General features: G+C 42.5%; 1 protein-coding gene across 1 annotated transcript in view; it reads left to right on the forward strand.

The window, feature by feature from the left end:
• The window catches only part of LOC126291768 (homeobox protein H2.0-like), a 350,668-nt gene that overhangs the window by 219,672 nt on the left and 110,110 nt on the right, over positions 1-20,886 (forward strand). The window contains exon 2 of the mRNA XM_049985452.1: positions 2,640-2,843. Coding sequence (XP_049841409.1) covers positions 2,640-2,843 — 204 coding nt within the window. The remainder of the gene's footprint in view (positions 1-2,639; positions 2,844-20,886) is intronic.

Below are 20,886 nucleotides of genomic sequence, written 5' to 3' on the forward strand. Positions count from 1 at the left end.
GAGCAGTTGGATGGAATGGACGGTGTCTTGAAAGGGGGATATAAGACGAACATCAACAAAAGCAAGACAAGGATAATGGAATGTAGTCCAGTTAAATCAGATTGTGCCAAAGGAATTAGATTAGGAAACGAAACACTTGGTTTTGCTATTCGGGCAGCAGTATAACTGATGATGGCCAAAGTAGAGAGGATATAAAATGTAGACTGGTAATGACAAGGAAAGAGTTTTTGAAGAAAATTAATTTGTTAACATCGAATATAGACGTAAGTGTCAGGCTACTTTCACAATAGCTTTCCTATCTGTATGGAGTCCAGTTTCCATGAAAAGGCTGTGAGACGTTGCGGCCATTTGGATGCACTTTCAATAACTTTTCTTATGTCTTAATCACACGTTTATTTTTCCAACAACAACTTACGCGTTTCGATTTTCCGTCATTTTCAAAGGCAGTGTTATGTCAGACTTATAAAATTGTTCATTAGATTCATTGTGACACGTCAACATTCTCACTCACGAGACAAGTGCAAACTCGTGACTGAGAATGTTGACGTGACACAATGTATCTAATGAACAATTTTATAAGTGTGACATAAACTGCCTTTGATAAATCGGAAAGTCGATACGGGTAAGGTGTTGTTGGAAAAATAAAAGTGTTGTCACGACGTAAGAAAATGTATTAAAAATGTTTCTGTATGGAGTGTACCACGTATGGAAGTGAAACATGGTCGATAATCAGGTTAGACAAGACGAGAATAGAAGCTTTCGAAATGTGGAGCTACACGAGAATGCTGAAGATAGATGGGCAGATCATGTAACTAATGAGGTGGTACCTAATAGAATTGGAGAGAAGAGGAATTTGTGGCACAATTTGTCTAGAAGAAGGGATCGGTTGATAGGACAAATTCTGAGACATAAAGCTATCACCATGTAACGTATTACTATCTTTATGGCGTTTCTCATCCAGCCATATTCGTTATCTCGCTTTTCTAGCTGCTTCTCTCTCACACAAGTACTGATAAAAAATCAGAAATTTAGGGTCGCCAACAGCCCAAGCCCTTCCTAACCATTTAAAAAACAACGGAGCTGGAAATTCATTAGTTTAATTGCTTTAATAATTTAATTACAAGTATGCAAATTTCTTTAAGTAGCCAGATAAATAGCACTCCATGTCGTGCATGAAGCAACTTGATTAATTCAGGATCGGAAATCGGAGTAAGGGGGTAAGATCGACACCAAAGAATTTATCTTTCACGTTGATTATTTAATGTAACTAAATATTTGGTTGCACATCCTAACTACACGTAACTGGTGCCTGACTCGAAATATTTAAGTAAGAATTACGTGAGAATGAAACAGAGCACAATTTAACTACAGCAAGAAGGAATACAGAAGACGGGGGTGGAGGACAATTACACTATCATCTCCTTTGCATTAATACCTTAGAAATATCTCAGTGAGATTTTGCATTACGATTCTACGCATGGACTACTATGGACAGAGGTTTAACCAATACACAAGGCTGTGTAATAATTATTTAACATACTAACTGCGTCTGCTGCTTGCAAACGGCCGAACGTGGTGCATTCTGACTCAAACTGTTGTGCTGCTTTGTAGAAAACACACGAAAGAACAGACATTCTTGCACAAATTGTATCTCATTAAACAAGCAAACTGTTAACATAAAACGTATTGCGGTGCCGTGGTGGACCAGAACGTGGCACAAAATCGACACACAAAGACAAAACCAATTTCCACAAAATGTAAGATTAAAAATCATTTAAAAAAGCCGCTTCACACGCTTCAGTTCAGCTAAAGTTCTTAAGTATTTCACCAGTTACACATAACGAAGTCCTATCTCAACCTGCTTCCTATCACCTGAAACCCCCCTTAAGAGCTACGATCCGTACTCACCAACCGTTCACCGAAGAGTTCCCCTTTCTCTTTCCAGATTACCTAGCTCCCCGTGCAGCGGAAGCTACCAGAGGGGTAGCCCTCCGTCACGAACCTCACACACAAAAACAGCCTTCGACTAAGATGGGTAAACCTCTCTGTTCCAGGTATTGGAAACCTAAGTTGGTCATCCTGTGCTCTCCTTCAAACGAGAAGTAACATCGTCTGCGCCCAGCAGACGATGACCAACTCAGCGCTTCCCACAAAGCGAAACCGAAACCCCACATTAAAACACACATATAACATTCAATAGGCCTTATTTGAGTGGATCTAAAATCAGGTAGTAAAGTGAATAAGTTGTACCGAATTCGACAAGCGTCTTATGAAACGACTTCACAGCGACGTTTCAACCATTATAGTACTGGAGGGAAATGGGGGAGGGATTAAAATTGTAGAGGGAGACAAAGAGATGAATACACTACGCGGATTCAGAAGGATGTAATTATTCGGAGATGAAGAGGCTCGCACAGGATAGAGTAGCTTGGAGAGCTGCATCTCTAGACTGAAGACCATAAAAGCAATAGCAACAATTTCATTTCTTTGATGTGATAACATCAACATTATTACTATCCCTGGTAAACCAGAGTTGAAATGACAGTAGTAGAAAAACATACGATTTATCTTGCAGGAGGTACGTTATTGTAGTATGGGTGATGAGCAACACGCGGATACAACTAAATGAATGCCCGCAGGTTTCCCCGTGCCGTGCGCAGAGTGCGTCAGCTCGCTGCTGAGGTGCTGCCGCCTCAGCGACGCCGCGCACCAGCATCAACATCAACATCAACATCAGCACCGCCACCAGCACCAGCATCAGCGTCAGCACCAACACCAACATCAGCATCAGCAGCAGACGTACACGGTGCACAGCCCGCGCCCCATACGGCCCTACACCAACAGTGAGTACTGACTGACACGTTCGCGTACCATTGTTTGAGAACAGGTTTCTCATAAGAATAGTATAATTTTACCATGTATTTTCGTTTTCACATGTAAATGATTATTTACGAAACGCGAAGCAATGTACTTACCCTAAAGATTTATAATGCCATAATCGTTCACACATACACTACTGGCCATTAACATTGTTACACCAAGGACAAATGCAGATGATAAGAGTATTCATTGGACAAATATATTATACTAGAACTGGCATGTAATTACATTTTCACGCAATTTGGGTGCATAGATCCTAAGACATTAGTACCCAGAACAACCACCTCTGGCCGTAATAACGGCCTGGATACGCTTGTGCATTGAGTCAAACAGAGCTTGGATGCCGTGTACAGGTACAGCTGCCTATGCAGGTTCAACACGATATCACAGTTCATCAAGAGTAGTGACTGGCGTATTGTGACGAGCCAGTTGCTCGGCCGCCATTGACTAGACGTTTCAGTTGGTGAGAGATCTGGAGAATGTGCTGGCCAGGGCAGCAGTCGAACATTTTCTGTATCCAGAAAGACCCGTACAGGACCTGACACGTGCGGTCGTGCATTATCGTGCTGAAATGTAGGGTTTCGCAGGAATCGAATGAAGGGTAGAGCCATGGGTCGTAACACATCTGAAATGTAGCGTCCACTATTTAAAGTGCCGTCAATGCGAACAAGAGGTGACCGAGACGTGTAACCGATGGCACCCCACACCATCACGCAAGTTGATACGCCAATATGGCGATGACGAATACACGCTTCCAATGTGCGTTCACCGCGATATCGCCAAACACGGATGCGACCGTCATGATGCTGTAAACAGAACCTGGATTCATCCGAAAAAATGACGTTTTGACGTTGGTGCATCCAGGTTCTTCGTTGAGTACACCATCGCAGATCCTCTTGTCTGTGATGCAGCGTCAAGGGTTACCGCAGCCACGGTCTCCGAGCTGATAGTCCGTGCTGCTGCAAACGTCGTCGAACTGTTCGTGCAGATGGTTGTTGTCTTGAAAACGTCCGCATCTGTTGACTCAGGGATCGAGACGTGGCTGCACTATCCATTACAGCCATGCGGATAAGATGCCTGTCATCTCGACTGCTAGTGAAACGAGGCCGATGGGATCCAGCACGGCGATCCGTATTACCCTCCTGAATCCACTGATTCCATATTCTGTAGCTGTACACGCCATCCAAGCTCTGTTTGACTCAATGCCCATCCGTATCAAGGCCGTTATTACGGCCAGAGGTGGTTGTTCTGGATACTGATTTGTCAGGATCTATGAACCCAAATTGCCTGAAAATGTAATGTCAGATCCAGTATAATATATTTGTCCAATGAATCCCCGCTTATCATCTCCATTTCTTCTTGGTGTGGCAAATTTTAATGGCCCGTAGTGTAATACAAAATACTAACTCATGTGAGTTGCCAATTAATAGTAAATCTGTTGAGGAAGGAATGATAAAGTGGCCAGGACGAGAAAAGGGACCTTTTTCCCCGAACAGTGACATTATATATTACACTGTCAATAAATATATATGACAGAAATATGTGACACATCAGCTTTGACAAAGAAATATTATAGTGTGATATCGACCGTAAGCTAAAAAATTTGGCGACCACTAGCCTAGATGGAGCAGTTTTCTTTTCGGTCGAGGTTTATTTTCGCTGGAAAATGTCCCGACGTCCTTAGATTCTGGCTAGAAGCCTCTGTGAATTTTCTGCTTTGCTTGGTCCTCCCTCGCAAGCACAGACAGTCAGCGCGAGATTCCGTAAGAACTGTTCTGACACTCTAAGCTGGAACGACTGAGTCTCAGTTGTTATTTCTTTTTGACTAATTGTCTTGTATAGAATGGTTTCGTGTAAGATACGTTAGGACGCAGAAACCACAGGGCACCCTCAGTTCATTACCTGTTACATAAAACCAGCATCTGTTCTCATTGTCTGAATCGGTAGCCAATGGTCTTGGTGTATAAGACTTTGGCTTTCTTGGAACTTACACAAAAAACTGCCTCGTTAATAATTCATTTACGACTTGAAGTTCTGCAGGATTTTGCCCCAGAGCCTTAGAACCGTTGTATCTGTTTCAGATGCCACAGTGCAAATGCCAGTTTTAGAATGGTTAGCTATATCGGTTCCTCAGTTACAACTTGGATGAACCCCCTGTCGGCGGCCGTATTTCAGAGCATCCACAAAGTGGTATTGAATTAAACTAAAGGCATTAAAAATGCTAAGCCGAATTAGCACTTCTGCAGCTCCTGTAAAAATGAAACTCATAAAGTGGAGCCTGTTAGAACATGTTGACAGGAAGCGCAACTGTGGAGAAACAGAAAACGTGGAACATCTTCTAACATGACGAAATTGTCCTGAGCGTTGCTCCCTAAACGAGCTCTGGCTCAACAAGCCTGAAGCTTTTGACGGCTGGGACACAAAAAAGTATTAATGCAGTCCCAACAAGTGGGCTTTGAACTACGACTGTTGATCTTTGTAAAAATATCTGGAATTCGATATAACAATATTTTTAAAAAATCATTACCGATATATCGACGGAAAAATATTGATGTAGTGGCCCGTAAAAATATCGGCTGTACATTGTAAATATACTACCAGTTTTAGATCTGTATATTTAAGCGTTGATTTATAGCAAGAACTGAAAGGAAAACTGTGCACGTTCACGCTTGGTGATAATCACTTTGCTAACAATGGTAACTGCATCACATATCGGATTTGTCCAGAACACTTCATATTGACTTTCCTGTTGTTTTTGTTGTTTTTTTTTTCGGACTCCGGCAGCCTAGCAGTTGTAGTGTCAAAATTGCGTGGTGAACTTAAACGTTGCAGTTTTTGTTGGTAGCACTGAGTGCTATTACGTAAGCATTCACCTCACACGCCTCCGCCCACTGCAAAGTCCAATCTTGTCAATTATATTTTTGTTCATCATTTTCAGCAAATTGATTTTCATCGCAACTGTTATTGCATATCAACTACTGCGCAAGCGCTAGTCTCCCCAGCCTTAAGGCATAGCGGAATCTAAAACGTAATAACTCCCTGCCGGACCCTATACTAAGCGCCGCATTTAAGGAGGAGGAGGAGATTACTGTTTAGCGTCCCGTCGACAACGAGGTCATTAGAGACGGAGCACAAGCTCGGATTAGGGTAGGATGGGGAAGGAAATCGGCCGTGCCCCTTCTAAGGAACCATCCCGGCATTTGCCTAAATCGATTTAGGGAAATCACGGAAAACCTAAATCAGGATGGCCGGACGCGGGATTGAACCGTCGTCCTTCCGAATGCGAGTCCAGTGTGCTAACCACCGTATTTAAGGACTTATATACAGGACTGCAGAGGAGACCAAGAGATGAAAACAGAAAGAGGTCTGTTTCAAAAATTGCGGAACATTGGTAATTTCGCGACATTGGTGTGTTGGAGCGCTATGCTGTTCCTCCTGCACACGCCTGCGTTTAATTAGCAACTGATGGAAGTTTCATTGTTGCCTCTCTGTTAGTTATTGCTCAGTTCTGTATTGAGCAGAACGTTGTGTCACACAGTTTGCGAATTTCGAAATGGCAGAGCTAGGGGAGCGACGCGTCTGCATTAAATTTTTGCATCAAACTCAAGAAAACCATTAAACACAGTGGCGGGTATACATATAGGCCCACTAGGGGCGGCACCTTAAGGGAGGCGGCATTTTTAGCTCTGTACTCATTTTAACCTTTTACGTTTTAAAATAACTGCGCTTACAAACGACAAAAACTTTTAATACTGTTAAACAACTTGCTAGTTTAAATAAGCCTCAAGAACGGAATTCGACAATACAAGCTTGGAAATATACATAGTTCACTTTGTGACTGAATGCAAATTTAACATTCGGTTTCTGTCTGGTTTCACGTTCATGATTGTTCAAAATATTTTAAAGTTAGCTGTCAGGACAGCAATCTATAATACAACGTTTGAAACGTTATTATTCCGAGAATTTTGTCGGCTTCTACTTAACCCTACCATATTTTCCGCTTGAAAATACCTTGACCGCTGAAAAAAATGGCTCTGAGCCCTATGGGACTTAACTTCTGAGGTCATCAGTCCCCTAGAACTTAGAACTACTTAAACCTAACTAACCTAAGGACAACACACACATCCATGCCCGAGGCAGGATTCGAACCTGCGGCCGTAGCGGTCGTGCGGTTCTAGACTGAAGCGCCTAGAACTGCTCGGCCACACCGGCCGGCGAACCCCTGAAAAGCTGTGATAAACTAATCAGCAGTTTCTTAAATACTGTAACATGTGTGGATCTCTACTTACAGGGAAGTATCGAGTCAACCCTTCATCACTGTAATTAATGTGAAAGCTCTGTGGTGTTCAATATCTCAACTGTGATTTAATGACACCCGTTTAACAATACATGTTGATACTGGAAATGCTTTACATTTTTTAACACATGTTTAAACGAAAAGAACATAAGCAGAATACACTTCACAACAGTTTAAAATTTTTATTTATTTATTACTTAGTTAGTTTTTTGGCAAAAAAAGAAGAAACCCACTTTCGTTAGTCTCATTTATCGTGCTGCAGCCTGCACAATAACAAAGTTCGCACTCTGTGGAACCGAATAGTTTGTGGCATTGCAAATCTTATATTAATCTTCTTAACTACGCTTTTTTACTTCGAGGAAAGGTTGTTTATATTTTTTATATTGGAGCGAAACGTGCATTTGCGTGTAGACATAACAACAGTGTTCACACAAATGACAACACACCACATTAACTGCCAACATGACTATTTAAACGCTGTCTTCTCTGCCGTCAAAAAACGCTAAATTGTTGTAAGAATAAATTGGATATGAGTCAATCCAGTGCACCTCACTGGAGGAAATTGCAAAAATTATTTGCTTTTTAAATTAGAAAGACATTGTCAAGAATATTCAGAACATACTTGCATCCCAGCTAAAATTCAGGCGACGCGGGGAACAGAAGCCAGAAAAGGGACCATCCCGTTTTCTTAACGAGATGAATTCCAGCCGTCAGGTGTGCTTCTACTGTTCACTGACAACAGAAAAACAGGTGGCTATGAAATTAAATTATTCTGCATCGTCGTTGTTTCGTAGCACAGTTACGTCAAGTAATCCGAGTTGGTCAGTTAATCGCTCCGTGTTTAAAGTAAAAAGCTTTGTACTCGTGTGCCGTGTTTAAAGTAAAAAGCTTTGTACTCGTGTGCCGTGTTTAAAGTAAAAAGCTTTGTACTCGTGTGCCGTGTTTAAAGTAAAAAGCTTTGTACTCGTGTGCCGTGTTTAAAGTAAAAAGCTTTGTACTCGTGTGCCGTGTTTAAAGTAAAAAGCTTTGTACTCGTGTGCCGTGTTTAAAGTAAAAAGCTTTGTACTCGTGTGCCGTGTTTAAAGTAAAAAGCTTTGTACTCGTGTTCCGTGTTCAAAGTAAAAAGCTTTGTGCTCCATGTGTGGTGTAGAACGATTGGAACTGGATCCAATCTTTCTTTCTCTTCTTTTACCATGTTTTTCTTTTATTTTGACTGTTCATTGACAATTTAACATGAATAACAGTGAAAAAATCAAACGTGCAAAATTAAGTGGCACGGCATTTCGGAAATTGTCGAAGAAAAGGCAAGAACGAGAAGACAATGTTCTAGAAGCGCTTGCCAGAGTAGATCAATTTTTCGCAAAAAATGTTGCTGGTTCGACTTCGGGTTCAAGTAGTACAGATGATATTTCTGGCACTGCAACTGTTGTAAAAGAAACAAATACAGACGAATCAAAACTTAAAAAAGAGGAAAAGTAAATTTTCCTTGATTCCCAGTTTCGCGAAAAACTAATTGTCGAGTCAGACATTACAAAAAGAAATATCCTCGTTAGTGATGATCCTGCGGAATGGTGTGTCAATGAATCAACAACCGACACTCTGACAACGTGGCATTGATCAAAATTGTAACTGTGATTTCTCTAATTCAAGAATATCAATAGGCCAAAAAACCAGACATTTAAACAAAATATATATTTCACCGTGAATTTTTAAATAGCGAATCATCTTTGTGTGATTTTCTAGTATACTCCTGTAGCACTGGTGCTGTTTTTTGTGCACCATATAAATTGTTTGGAGGTAAAGCCGCATTGCTTCTATGGTATTGCAGATTGGAAAAATATTCCTAATATTTTATCTCATCATAAGAATCCACGTGAACACACAAATTCTGAGTTATCACTCTTAACAAGAAAAAAGTCACTTGGAACAATAGATAACCATTTCGAGTCATATGTTGAGACAGAAAAAATTTCTGGCGCAGTGTGTAGAAATGGGTTTTTTCAGCAGTGAAGAAGCTAACAAGTCGTGGACTTCCCCTACGTAGACACGTCGAAAGATTCCAGTAATTACAATATGGTCAATTTATAATGTCTCTTGAACCTATAGCCGAGTTTGATCCTTTTCTCGCAGAGCACATTGAACGATATGGAAATCCAGGGCCAGGGACATACAAATTATCTTTCTTCAACAATCTGTGATGAAATAATAGAGCTGCTTTCTGAACGAATAAAAAGATTCATCATAAGTAAAAAATTAAAAAAACAGGCATTTCACATATTGATCAATTATCTTTCATATTAAGAGAGCTTCTTTCTGAACGAATAAAAAGCATCATCATAAGTAAAAAATAAAAAAAAAACAGGCATTTCACATATTGATCAATTATCTTTCATATTAAGATATGTGAACGAGAATGGTGAACCTGTTTAACGTTTTCTTCTGCTTTTACCAAACCCGGGACAAGTACGAAAACTTAGCTGAGGCCGTACTAAAAGTCCTGTCTACAAATTCTCTTGATATTATTGACTGTAGAGGCCAGTCGCATGACAAAGCAAGCAGTATGTCAGAAACCTACACTGGTTTATGCATTAAAGAACGAAATACGAAAGCGAATTATATGTCTTGTACAGCACATTCTTTGAATTTAGTCGGCACTAGTGATGCAAGCTGTTGTGGGGAAGCATGTTCATTTTTCAATGTAATGCAAAACCTTTATAATTTTTTCTCTGCTTTCTTTCATGAAACCAGGAAGCAAAATGGCCAAAAGTTTATCGAAAACACGTTGGTCAGCAAGAGAGGAAGCGTGTGTAAGTCTATATGAAAACTGGGAGGGCGTTATCAATGCCCTCACACATATTGCCACCTGAGCGAAACGAGGTTTCAACTTTACTGAATCAGCAGACTAGAAACAGTATTCATGATGACAGTTTGGAAGGACATACTCCAGAGATTTAATAATGTAAATCTGAAATTGCAAAGTGTAGATATTGATACCAAAATAGTGCATGAATTATATGAATAACTTGTAGGACTTATTGTGCCTATTCGTGGCATGTTCGACTATTATGAAAATAAATCCATGGAGATTGTGACTCAATATAGACTATGAATGCACCTATAAAAGGTCACGAAAGCGCAAATTTCAAGATGACAAGGAAGCGCACTCTCAGGAAGTCGTTCTGACCGGAAGGGAAAAATTTAGAGTCGAAACATTTTTCCCTGTACTCGACAACTTGTACGCCGAATAGTGAGAAGGAAGGAAAGCTATAGAACACAGTTGGACTCCTTCACAGTTTTCAGTAACCTTAAGAACAGTTCACCTGACGATATTCCTGGACGTGCAGCAAAACTCAAAGTGCCATATGACACGGATTTAGAGCCTTCCTTCCCTAGTGAATGTGTACATTTCGCGGAACTTTTGAAATCTTCTGAGATTAGTGCTATACCAGTCGAAATGAGTAAATTTTTACGAAGGGAGAGGTTACAGTACGTTTTTCAGAATGTTGATGTTGCTCTTAGAATATTTCTGTGTATGGCACTTACAAATCGTTCAGCAGAACGCCTGTTTTCGACTCTTTAAGAGACTGTTGTCGTACCTACGTTGTACGTTATCTGAAGAGAGATTGGACACCTTGTCCATTCTTCACATCGAATCCGACCTTCTAACTGATATAACTTTCTGAACTATGTAGGTAAGACCAACGAGTTTTCTGCCTTCAAAGCCAGACGAAAACTTTGCTGATTCGTCAGTTTGTTTATTTTTTCATATTAAGTTTTAAAAATTTAAGATTATAATGTGATTTTATTATAATTTAGAGAACATTCATTGGATTTACAAACTACGTATTACCTGTTTATTTTACAATTTCCGATTGCAGAACGCGGAACTAAACCTCGTTTAGTGCAGATGTGACTGAAGGCGCCCGACAGTACTAAATAATACCCGAGTGACACAGGCCGCTCGGCGCTATACAGGCAAGCCATGTTAATACTGTAGTGTATTACAACTGATGCGTATTCTTGGCGTCTGCTGAAATGTATAGTTATCGCGGAGAGAATACTCCGATGAAAAGTGTTAATAAATAACGCAGTTCAGTTCTGTCGATAAATACGTAATAGCTTTGCTTGTACCGATAGAAAGAGCAATGGTGAGAGCATTAGACGCAGTGCAAAACTGTTCAGCCCTTACATCTATTAAAGGTATTGTGTGCACTTATTATGCAGCATCTAGCTAAACAGGCCCTAATGCTTTACACGTTAAGTATTAGATTATAAAACAAATTTGATTTTTCTGTAAAATTATGTAATAGCATATCCATTTCTGTATTAGTTCGTGCACCGAAGTCTCTATTTCATTTCTTACGCTTTTCTACAGATTCAAGTATTAATACCGAAAGTGTTTTTTTCTATCTGCAAAACATTCAAGTTATTAGATCGTAAAACGATAGTTTAATTTTAATCTTGAACGCATCTCTGTAATGTTCGCTTCAATTTTTAGATCGTAACTCAACTTTTTTATTTTCGTTTTCAATCGTTTCATGTAAAAGAGCATGGTAAAAGTGAACGTATAACAAAAATCCGTTGTCTCCTACAGGCTCTACTGACTTTTTAGGCCATGAGAGAAAAGTTATTTTCCTGGTGTTCGCTTCTGTTGTCTTTCGACAGAAGAATGTGTTGACACAATGGAGTTTTAAGTTTGTTTTATCCGCTCCGTACACCAAGTACAATTCAGGAACCAAATTACATTTTGATTGAGCGTGACTAGACTGCTGACGCGTCCTTCAGAACAACGAATATCAGCGTAGAGAAACAGCTCACAGTGCTTCTACCAAAAACGGGCAATTGTGAAGTGATCGGGTAATAGTTATTATTTAAAACATGTTTTTCTTTGGGGGGCACATATAATATGGTGTGCCTAGGGACGCAAAATTTTTAAACCCACCACTGCAGAGACACACCAAATGATGCAGGAAGCCTATGGTGATGAGCGGTTTAGCCATACTCGGTCTTACGAGTGATTCACACGGTTTAAAAATGGCCGGACCCAAGTTAAAGATGACCCCTTTCCAGGATGTCCTGACGCTCATGTCAGGAACGTCAACGAAATTCGTACCGCTGGGACAAACTGTTAATCGACGATACTATCTACATCTACATCTACATTTATACTCCGCAAGACACCCAACGGTGTATGGCGGAGAGCACTTTACGTGCCACTGTCATTACATCCCTTTTCTGTTCCAGTCGCATACCGTTCGAGGGAAGAACGACTGTCTGAAAGCCTCCGTGCGCGCTCGAATCTCTCTAATTTTACATTCGTGATCTCCTCGGGAGGTATAAGTAGGGGGAAGCAATATATTCGATACCTCATCCAGAAACGCACCCTCTCGAAACCTGGACAGAAAGCTACACCGCGATGCAGAGCTCCTCTCTTGCAGAGTCTGCCACTTGAGTTTGCTACACATCTCCGTAACGCTAACCCTGTGACGAAACGCGCCGCTCTTCTTTGGATCTTCTCTATCTCCTCTGTCAACCCGATCTGGGACGCATCACACACTGATGGGCAATACTCAAGTATAGGTCGAACGAGTGTTTTGTAAGCCACCTCCTTTATTGATGGGCTACATTTTCGAAGGACTCTCCCAATGAATCTCAACCTGGTACCCGCCTTACCAACAATTAATTTTATATGATCATTCCACTTCAAATCGTTCCGCACGCATACTCCCAGATATTTTACAGAAGTAACTGCTACCAGTGTTTGTTTCGCTATCATGTAATCATACAAGAAAGGATCCTTCTTTCTATGTATTCGCAATACATTAAATACATTACATTTGTCTATGTTAAGGGTCAGTTCCCACTCGCTGCACCAAGTGCCTATCCGCTGCAGATCTTCCTGCATTTAGCAGCAATTTTCTAAGGCTGCAACTTCTCTGTACACTACAGCATCATCCGCGAAAAGCCGCATGGAACTTCCGACACTATCTACTAGGTCGTTCATATATATTGTGAAAAGCAATGGTCGCATAACACTCCCCTGTGGCACGCCAGAGGTACTTTAACGTCTGTAGACGTCTCTCCATTGATAACAACATGCTGTGTTCTGTTTGATAAAAGTTCTTCAATCCAGCCACACATCTGGTCTGATATTCCGCAGGCTCTTACTTTATCAGGCGACAGTGCGGAATTGTATCGAACGCCATCTGGAAGTCAAGGAAAATAGCATCTACCTGGGAGCCTGTATCTAATATTTTCTGGGTCTCATGAACAAATAAAGCGCGACGTGTTGCGACGCCTGCGATAAAATATGAGAAGGAAACTGCCTAAAACGTGGCGAGACAATTCATGGGTCTTGCACACCGATAACCCACCCAAACATTCATCCCTGTTGGTGCGGGACTATTGCTCAAAAAGCGAAATCACTGCGCTGCCGCATCCTCGGTACTCTCCAGATCTGGGCCCGTGCAGGCTTTTTGTTTCCAAAGTTGAAAACCCGTCCAAAGGATGAAGATTTGCAACGATAGATAAAATAAAAGTCGGATACGGCGCTTCGATCGATCCAGCAAGAGGCGTACCAAGACTGCTTCCGGAAGTGGAAACGGCGTTGGGAGGGGCTTATGATCTACATCTACATCGTACTCCGGAAGTCACCTAATAGTGTGTCGCGGAGGGTACATTCGGTAGCACTTTGTGATCCCTCCAACCCTGTTCCCCTCGCGAATAGTGCGTAGGAACATTATTTTCGGTAAGCCTCTGTATTGGCTCTAATTTCTGGAATTTCCTCCTCGTGGTCAATACGCGAGAAGTTGGGGGACGTAATAAGTTGTTCGACTCCTCCCGAAAAGTGCTGTCCTGAACTGTCAATAGTAAATCTCTCCTTGATGGGCAACGCCTCTCTTGTAACATCTGCCAGTGGAGCTTGTTTAGCATCTCCGTAACGCTCTCTCGCCAGATAAACGATCGCGTGACTCTCTCGTCAGATAAACGATCCCGTGACGCAACGCGCCGCTCTTCGTTCGATCTTCTCTGTCTCCTCTGTCAGTCCTATCTGATAGGGAGCCCAGATAGGTGAACAGTACTCAAGAATCAGGCCAACAAGTGCCTTATAAGCCAATTCTTCTGTGGATGAGTTACATTTCTCGAAGACTCTTCTGATGAATGTGAGACTGGTGTCTGCTTTTCCCACTACTTGTTTTATATGGTAATTTCACTTAAGGTCGCTCTGGATAGTTACGCCTAGATATTTTACGGCAGACGGTGTCTCTAGCTGTTTGTCATCAATAGTGTAGCTCTAGAGTAGTGGATTTCTTTTCCTATGTATGTGCAAGATCTTACATTTATTTACGTTCAGGGTCAACTGCCAGATTCTGCACCATTCATCAATTCTCTCCAGGTCGTTATGCAAATTCTTACTATCTCCTGGCGTCACTATTTTGTTATAAACAACTGCATCATCTGTGAATAGTCTTAAAGAACGTCCGACGCTTTCTACTAGATTATATTTAGGATTTTTTTAAAAAGTTATTGTGCATGGTCTCCTTTTGAAACGTCCCCTTAGAACAATTATATAAGACTGGTCTATGTGAAACGTCCTCTTTGAACAATTATACACGACTGTGCTTAAACTGACACACAATATTTTTTTAGCGCAACGCAATCTGACTTCCAAAAATCCCTACGAAAGAATGGCCCTGACTAGCATTAACCTATACGTTTCACAAATCACTTACCTCACAAAAATCTTCGTTACTCACGCTACTGCAATACAGCGAGGACCACTACTGCCAGCTAAATAAAAGATTCAAACTACTGATAGGCATAGTTAGCAAATGAAAGATTTTAATAGAGAACAAACAATGTATTTACCTCACTAGTCATAATATATATAGCAGTTCATGACACCAATTCTTACAAATTTCAAAACTCCGCCATCTCTCTCCCCACGTCCACCACTGCTGGCGGCTCACCTCCAACTGCGCAACGCTACGCGCTGTTAGCATCCAGATGCCCAACACTACAATGGCGAGTATTACAACAATGTCAACCAGCCACTGACTGCACACGGCACAGCCAGTGTTTTTTTTTTTTTATACAGAGCGCTACGTGGCATTACCAATAAGAAAACCTAAACAGCCTACTTACACTTTGAAATACTCTCCTTACTCTCCTGCACGATTGACACACACACACACACACACACACACACACACACACATATATATATATATATATATATATATATATATATATATATATGTGTGTGTGTGTGTGTGTGTGTGTGTGTGTGTGTGTGTGTGTGTGTGCGCGTGTGTGTGTCAATCGTGCAGGAGAGTATTTCAAAGGAGACCATGTACAATAACTTTTTTAAAAAATCTTATAGTTTACTATATTCAGAGAATTGATGATTCAATTGCTGACAAACTTTATACGTACTTTTAATTATTCCACAATATCTATGCTCAATAAACACATTTCTGGCCACAACAGAGATACGAATATTACTCTGATTGTAGCGAGACACAAATCTGACAAAATGCCTGCAGTGCGCAAGCGACCAACTACTACATACAACGAAGCGGCAAGTTACCAAACAAATCCTCAGTTTATAAGAAACTATCAGCCTCGATTGCGGTAATGAAACTAACCTTTACCTAGGTATCAGCCCAAATAATTAAGCCTTCTTCAGAAGATATACCTGAATCTACACTACTGGCCATTAAAACTGGTACACCAAGAATAAATGCAGATGATAAACGGCTATTCATTGGACAAATATATTATACTAGAACTGACGTGTGATTACATTTTCACGCAATTTGGGTCCATAGATCCTGAGAAATCAGTACCCAGAAAAACCACCTCTGGCCGTAATAACGGCCTTGATACACCTGGGCATTGAGCCAAACAGAGCTTGGATGGCGTGTACAGGTACAGCTGCCTATGCAGCTTCAACACGATACCACAGTTCATCAACAGTAGTGACTGGCGTATTGTGACGAGCCAGTTGCCCGGCCACCATTGACCTGACGTTTCCAGTTAGTGAGAGATCTGGAGAACGTGCTGGTCACGGCAGCAGTCGAACATTTTCTGTATCGAGAATGGCCAGTACAGGACCTGCAACATACTTTCGTGCATTATCCTGCTGCAATGTAGGGTTTCGCAGGGATCGATGAATGGTAGAGCCACGGGTCGTAACACATCTGAAATGTAACGTCCACTGTGCGAAGAGCCGTCAATGCGAACAAGAGGTGACCGAGACGTGTAACCAATGGCACCCCATACCAACTCGCCGGGTGTTCCGCGATTATGGCGATGACGAATACACGCTTCCAATGTGTGTTCAGCGCGATGTCGCCAAACACAGATGCGACCGTCACGATGCTGTAAACAGAACCTGGATTCGTCCGAAAAAAATGACGTTTTGCCATTCCTGCACCCAGGTTCGTCGTTGAGTACTCCTGTCTGCGATGCTGCCTCAAGGGTAACCGCAGCCGTGGTCTCCGAGCTGATAGTCCATGCTGTTGCAAACGTCGTCGAACTGTTCGTGGAGATGGTTGTTGTCTTGTTACCGTCCGCATCTGTTGACTCAGGGATCGAGACGTGGCTGCACGGTCCGTTACAGCCATGCGGATAAGACGCCTGTCATCTCAACTGCTAGTGATACGAGGCCGTTGAGATCCAGCACGGCATTCCGTATTACCCTCCTGAACCGACCGATTCCACATTCTGCTAACAGTCATTGGCTCTCGACCAACGCGAGTAGCAAAGTCGGGATACGATAAACCGTATTCGCGATAGGCTACAATCCGACCTTTATCAAAGTCGGGAACGTGATGGTACGCATTTCTCCTCCTTACACGAGGCATCACAACAACGTTTCACCAGGCAACGCCGGTCAACTGCTGTTTGTGTATGAGAAATCGGTTGGTAACTTTCCTCATGTCAACACGTTGTAGGTGTCGCCACCGGCGTCAACCTTGTGTGAATGCTCCGAAAAGCTAATCAATTGCATATGACTGCATCTTTTTCCGGTAGGTTAATTTTCGCGTCTGTAGCGCGTCATCTTCGTGATGTAGCAATTTTAATGGCCAGCAGTGTATAATTTGTCTAAGTCTATTCAGACTGTTTTAGTTTTATTCCCAGACCATACCCTCTTAGACAAATTATTGATTCAGGTATATCTTTTCAAGGAGGCTCAATGATTTGGGGTGATACATAGGTAAAGGTTGGTTTCATTACCGCAATCGTGTCTGATAGTTTCTTATATGTTAGAGTATCACGATTGCTGGCTGTGCTGCAAGGTTGAAAGTACTAAAATCCTCAATTAATATGAGAGTCTCCTCCGGCGCTACCAGCACGATCACGGCAGGCTTCTCCTCCCGCAAGCTGCGTTCGACCACTTCAGACTCTCCTCGACAGCTGCTCCCTATCTACTTCTCGCGATAACAATATCTCATACTCAGAGTTTGTGTATGCACATAACAGATTCACAGGTGTCCAACTTTCACCACAGTACCGGTGTCAAGAAGCTGTTCCTCTGGAAGACAAGATGATGAAAGTATTGGATTCATCAGTTCACGCATTTCTGTTTCACCAGTCTGCCCAGCCTACGACATCTGTTGGGGCCGGCCGCCCAACCCCACGACGTCTGGACGTGGTTTCACTTTGGTTCAAAATGGTTCAAATGGCTCTGAGCACTATGGGACTTAACTGCTGAGGTCATCAGTCGCCTAGAACTTAGAACTAAGTAAACCTAACTAACCTAAGGACATCACACACATCCATGCCCGAGGCAGGATTCGAACCTGCGACTGTAGCGGTCACGCAGGGTTTCACTTTGGTTTCGTCCGCCCCCGTCAGCAGAGTGGTCAGCGCGACAGAATGTCAATCCTAGGGTCCCGGGTTGGATTCCCGGCTGGGGCGGAAGTTTTCTCCACTCAGGGACTGGGTGTTGTGTTGTCCTAATCATCATCATTTCACCCCCATCGACGCCCAAGTCGCCGAAGTGGCGTCAAATCGAAAGACTTGCACCGGGCGAACGGTCTACCCGAAGGGAGGCCCTAGTCACACAAGACCTTGGTTTCGACACGTGTTGAAGGCACTCCCCACAGCATTCCTCGAACGCCCGACAAGTCGTGCAGTTTCCGAAATGCTGGTTGCGAGCCTATGGGCCATCACAATGTGGCCTCAGTCAAACTCAAATAGATCGCGCGCCTTCCCCATTCTACAAACGTAGTACACTCACTGATACCACATGCACCATGTGTGTGTCTAACAGTGATTCTCGCCTTACATGGACTAATTGTCAATAAGGTACTGCGCAAGTTTGTGGTGGCTCCATAATGGTGTGGGCTGTGTGTACATGGAATGGACTGGCTCCTCTGTTCCAACTGAACCGATCATTGACTGGAAATGGTAATGTTCGGCTACTTGGAGTCAAGTCACAGCCATTCGTGGACATCATTTTACCAAACAACTTAAACTCGAGCGAATGATTTGTCCACCCACATCGCCCGACATGAATCCCATCGAACATTTATGGGGCGTAATCGACCGGTAACTTCGTGCACAAAATCCTGCACCGGCAACTCTTTCGCAATATGGACGGCTATAGAGGCAGCATGCCTCAGTATTTCTGCAAGGTACTTCCAAAAACTGTTTTGAGTCCATGTCACGTCGAGTTGCTTCACTACGCTAGGCAAAAGGAGGTCCTACACGATATGAGGTGGTATCGCAAGTGTTTTGTCGCCTCAGTGTGTAGTAACGAAATTTTCCAAACATCATTAATATGAGGTTTTTTCCAATCTTTTGCCCTCCCCGATCACTCAGCAACAATCTCACGTCAATTTATTGTTGTCTTCTGTTTGAAACACTTCAGATGGAAATGAAAGAAATAAACGTAACTGGACCGTTCCACCATTTGGAGACGCTGTGTCCACTCTCATGTCGGTGCCTCAGAAACCAGATTCCGGAAGGTATCCACACACTGCTGACGCGCTGAAATTGCGCTCTACGTACTAGTATACGAGGGTTGGAACTTTGTGGCAACTACTTATTTACAGCTCGTACAAAATAGATACGTGTTTCAAAGTTTTACTGACCTTCAAAGTAGTCATCAGCATTGTGTACAACTCGTTGCCAGCGATGTGGAAGTCGTAGGATACTCTTATCAGTGTCATCACTTCTGTCTCTAAGCTGGTCGCAGGTTGTGTTCCAAAAATTATCAGCATACAGAAAGAAGTGATGACACTTTCTGCAGGACCTGACCATCATTTTGCAGGACGATGCTCAAGCACGTACAGTGCAAGCTGTTACTGATTTGTTTGACTGATGGGGCTGCTAAGTGCTATACCACCTACTGCACTCCCCTAACTTAAGCCCTCGTGTGTTCAACTCGATCTCTAAACTGAAGGAAACACTTCACGGCATTCGCTTCAGAGCTGCTTCGGGCAATAGACCACGTCGCTCGAACTGTCAACACAACTGACACTGCTAAGAGTATCCTACGACTTCCACATCGCTGACTATGGGTTATACACAATGCTGGTGACTACTTTGAAGGTCTGTAAGACTTTGATACTCGTATCTATTTTGTACGAGCTGTAAATAAATAATTGCCACAATTACAGTTCCAACCCTCGTATTTACTTTGACACGAGAGCAGAAGCACAAGTCGTTACACGTTAAATCAGGTGAACACGGGCAGTCAGATACGCACACACATTCTGCATGGCACTCGCAAGTGTATAGCAGGGGATACACTTCCATTCACGTGTGGAGCGGCGGAGAATGACTTGCTTAAACGCATCTCTTACGCGGTGCGAGTAGTCTCCTGTTGTCCTAACCATCCCTATAGGAGCTATACAGACAGGTTGTGGTACATCTACAGATACGTGATTACTCTGCAATTTACAATTAAGTTCTTGGTGGAGGGTACATCTAACCACTTTCAAGGTATTTCTCTACCGCTCCACTCTCGATCAGTGCCTGGGAGCAACGAACATTTAAATTTTTTGTGCGAGCCCTGATACTCATATTTCGTTATGGTGATCATTGCCTCCTATGTAGGTAGGCGCCAATAAATTGTTTTGATACTCTGAATAGAGACTTGGTAATCGAAATTTCACAAGATCCTCCCTCAATAAAAAACGATTTTGTTTTAATGATTGCCACCCCAATCCATGTATCATATCCATGTCTCTCTCTCCCCTATTTCGCGATAGAACAAAACGGGCGCTCCATCTTTGAACTTTTTCAGTGTCCACCGTCGAGGCGGCCGCGGTGGCCGAGCGGTTCTAGGCGCTTCAGTCCGGAACCTCGTGACTGCTACGGTCGCAGGTTCGAATCCTGCCTCGGGAATGGATGTGTGTGATGTCCTTAGGTTAGTTAGGTTTAAGTAGTTCTAAGTTCTAGGGGACTGATGACCTCAGATGTTAAGCCCCATAGTGCTCAGAGCCATTTGAACCATCCTCCGTCGATACTATCTCATGCAGATCCCACACGACACAGCAGTACTCCAGAAAAGAACGTACAAGCGTAGTGTAGGCAGTCCTTTTAGTACACCCGCTTCGTTTTCTGTTTTCTGAAAACAGATCGTAGTCTTTGGTTTGCATTACCCACAACATTATCTGTGTGATCGTTCCAATTCGTATTGTAATCCCTAAGTATTTAACAGAATTTACAGCCTTTAGGTTTGTATGTTTATC

Source organism: Schistocerca gregaria, chromosome 9, assembly GCF_023897955.1.
Source record: "Schistocerca gregaria isolate iqSchGreg1 chromosome 9, iqSchGreg1.2, whole genome shotgun sequence".
Classification (NCBI taxonomy): domain Eukaryota; kingdom Metazoa; phylum Arthropoda; class Insecta; order Orthoptera; family Acrididae; genus Schistocerca; species Schistocerca gregaria.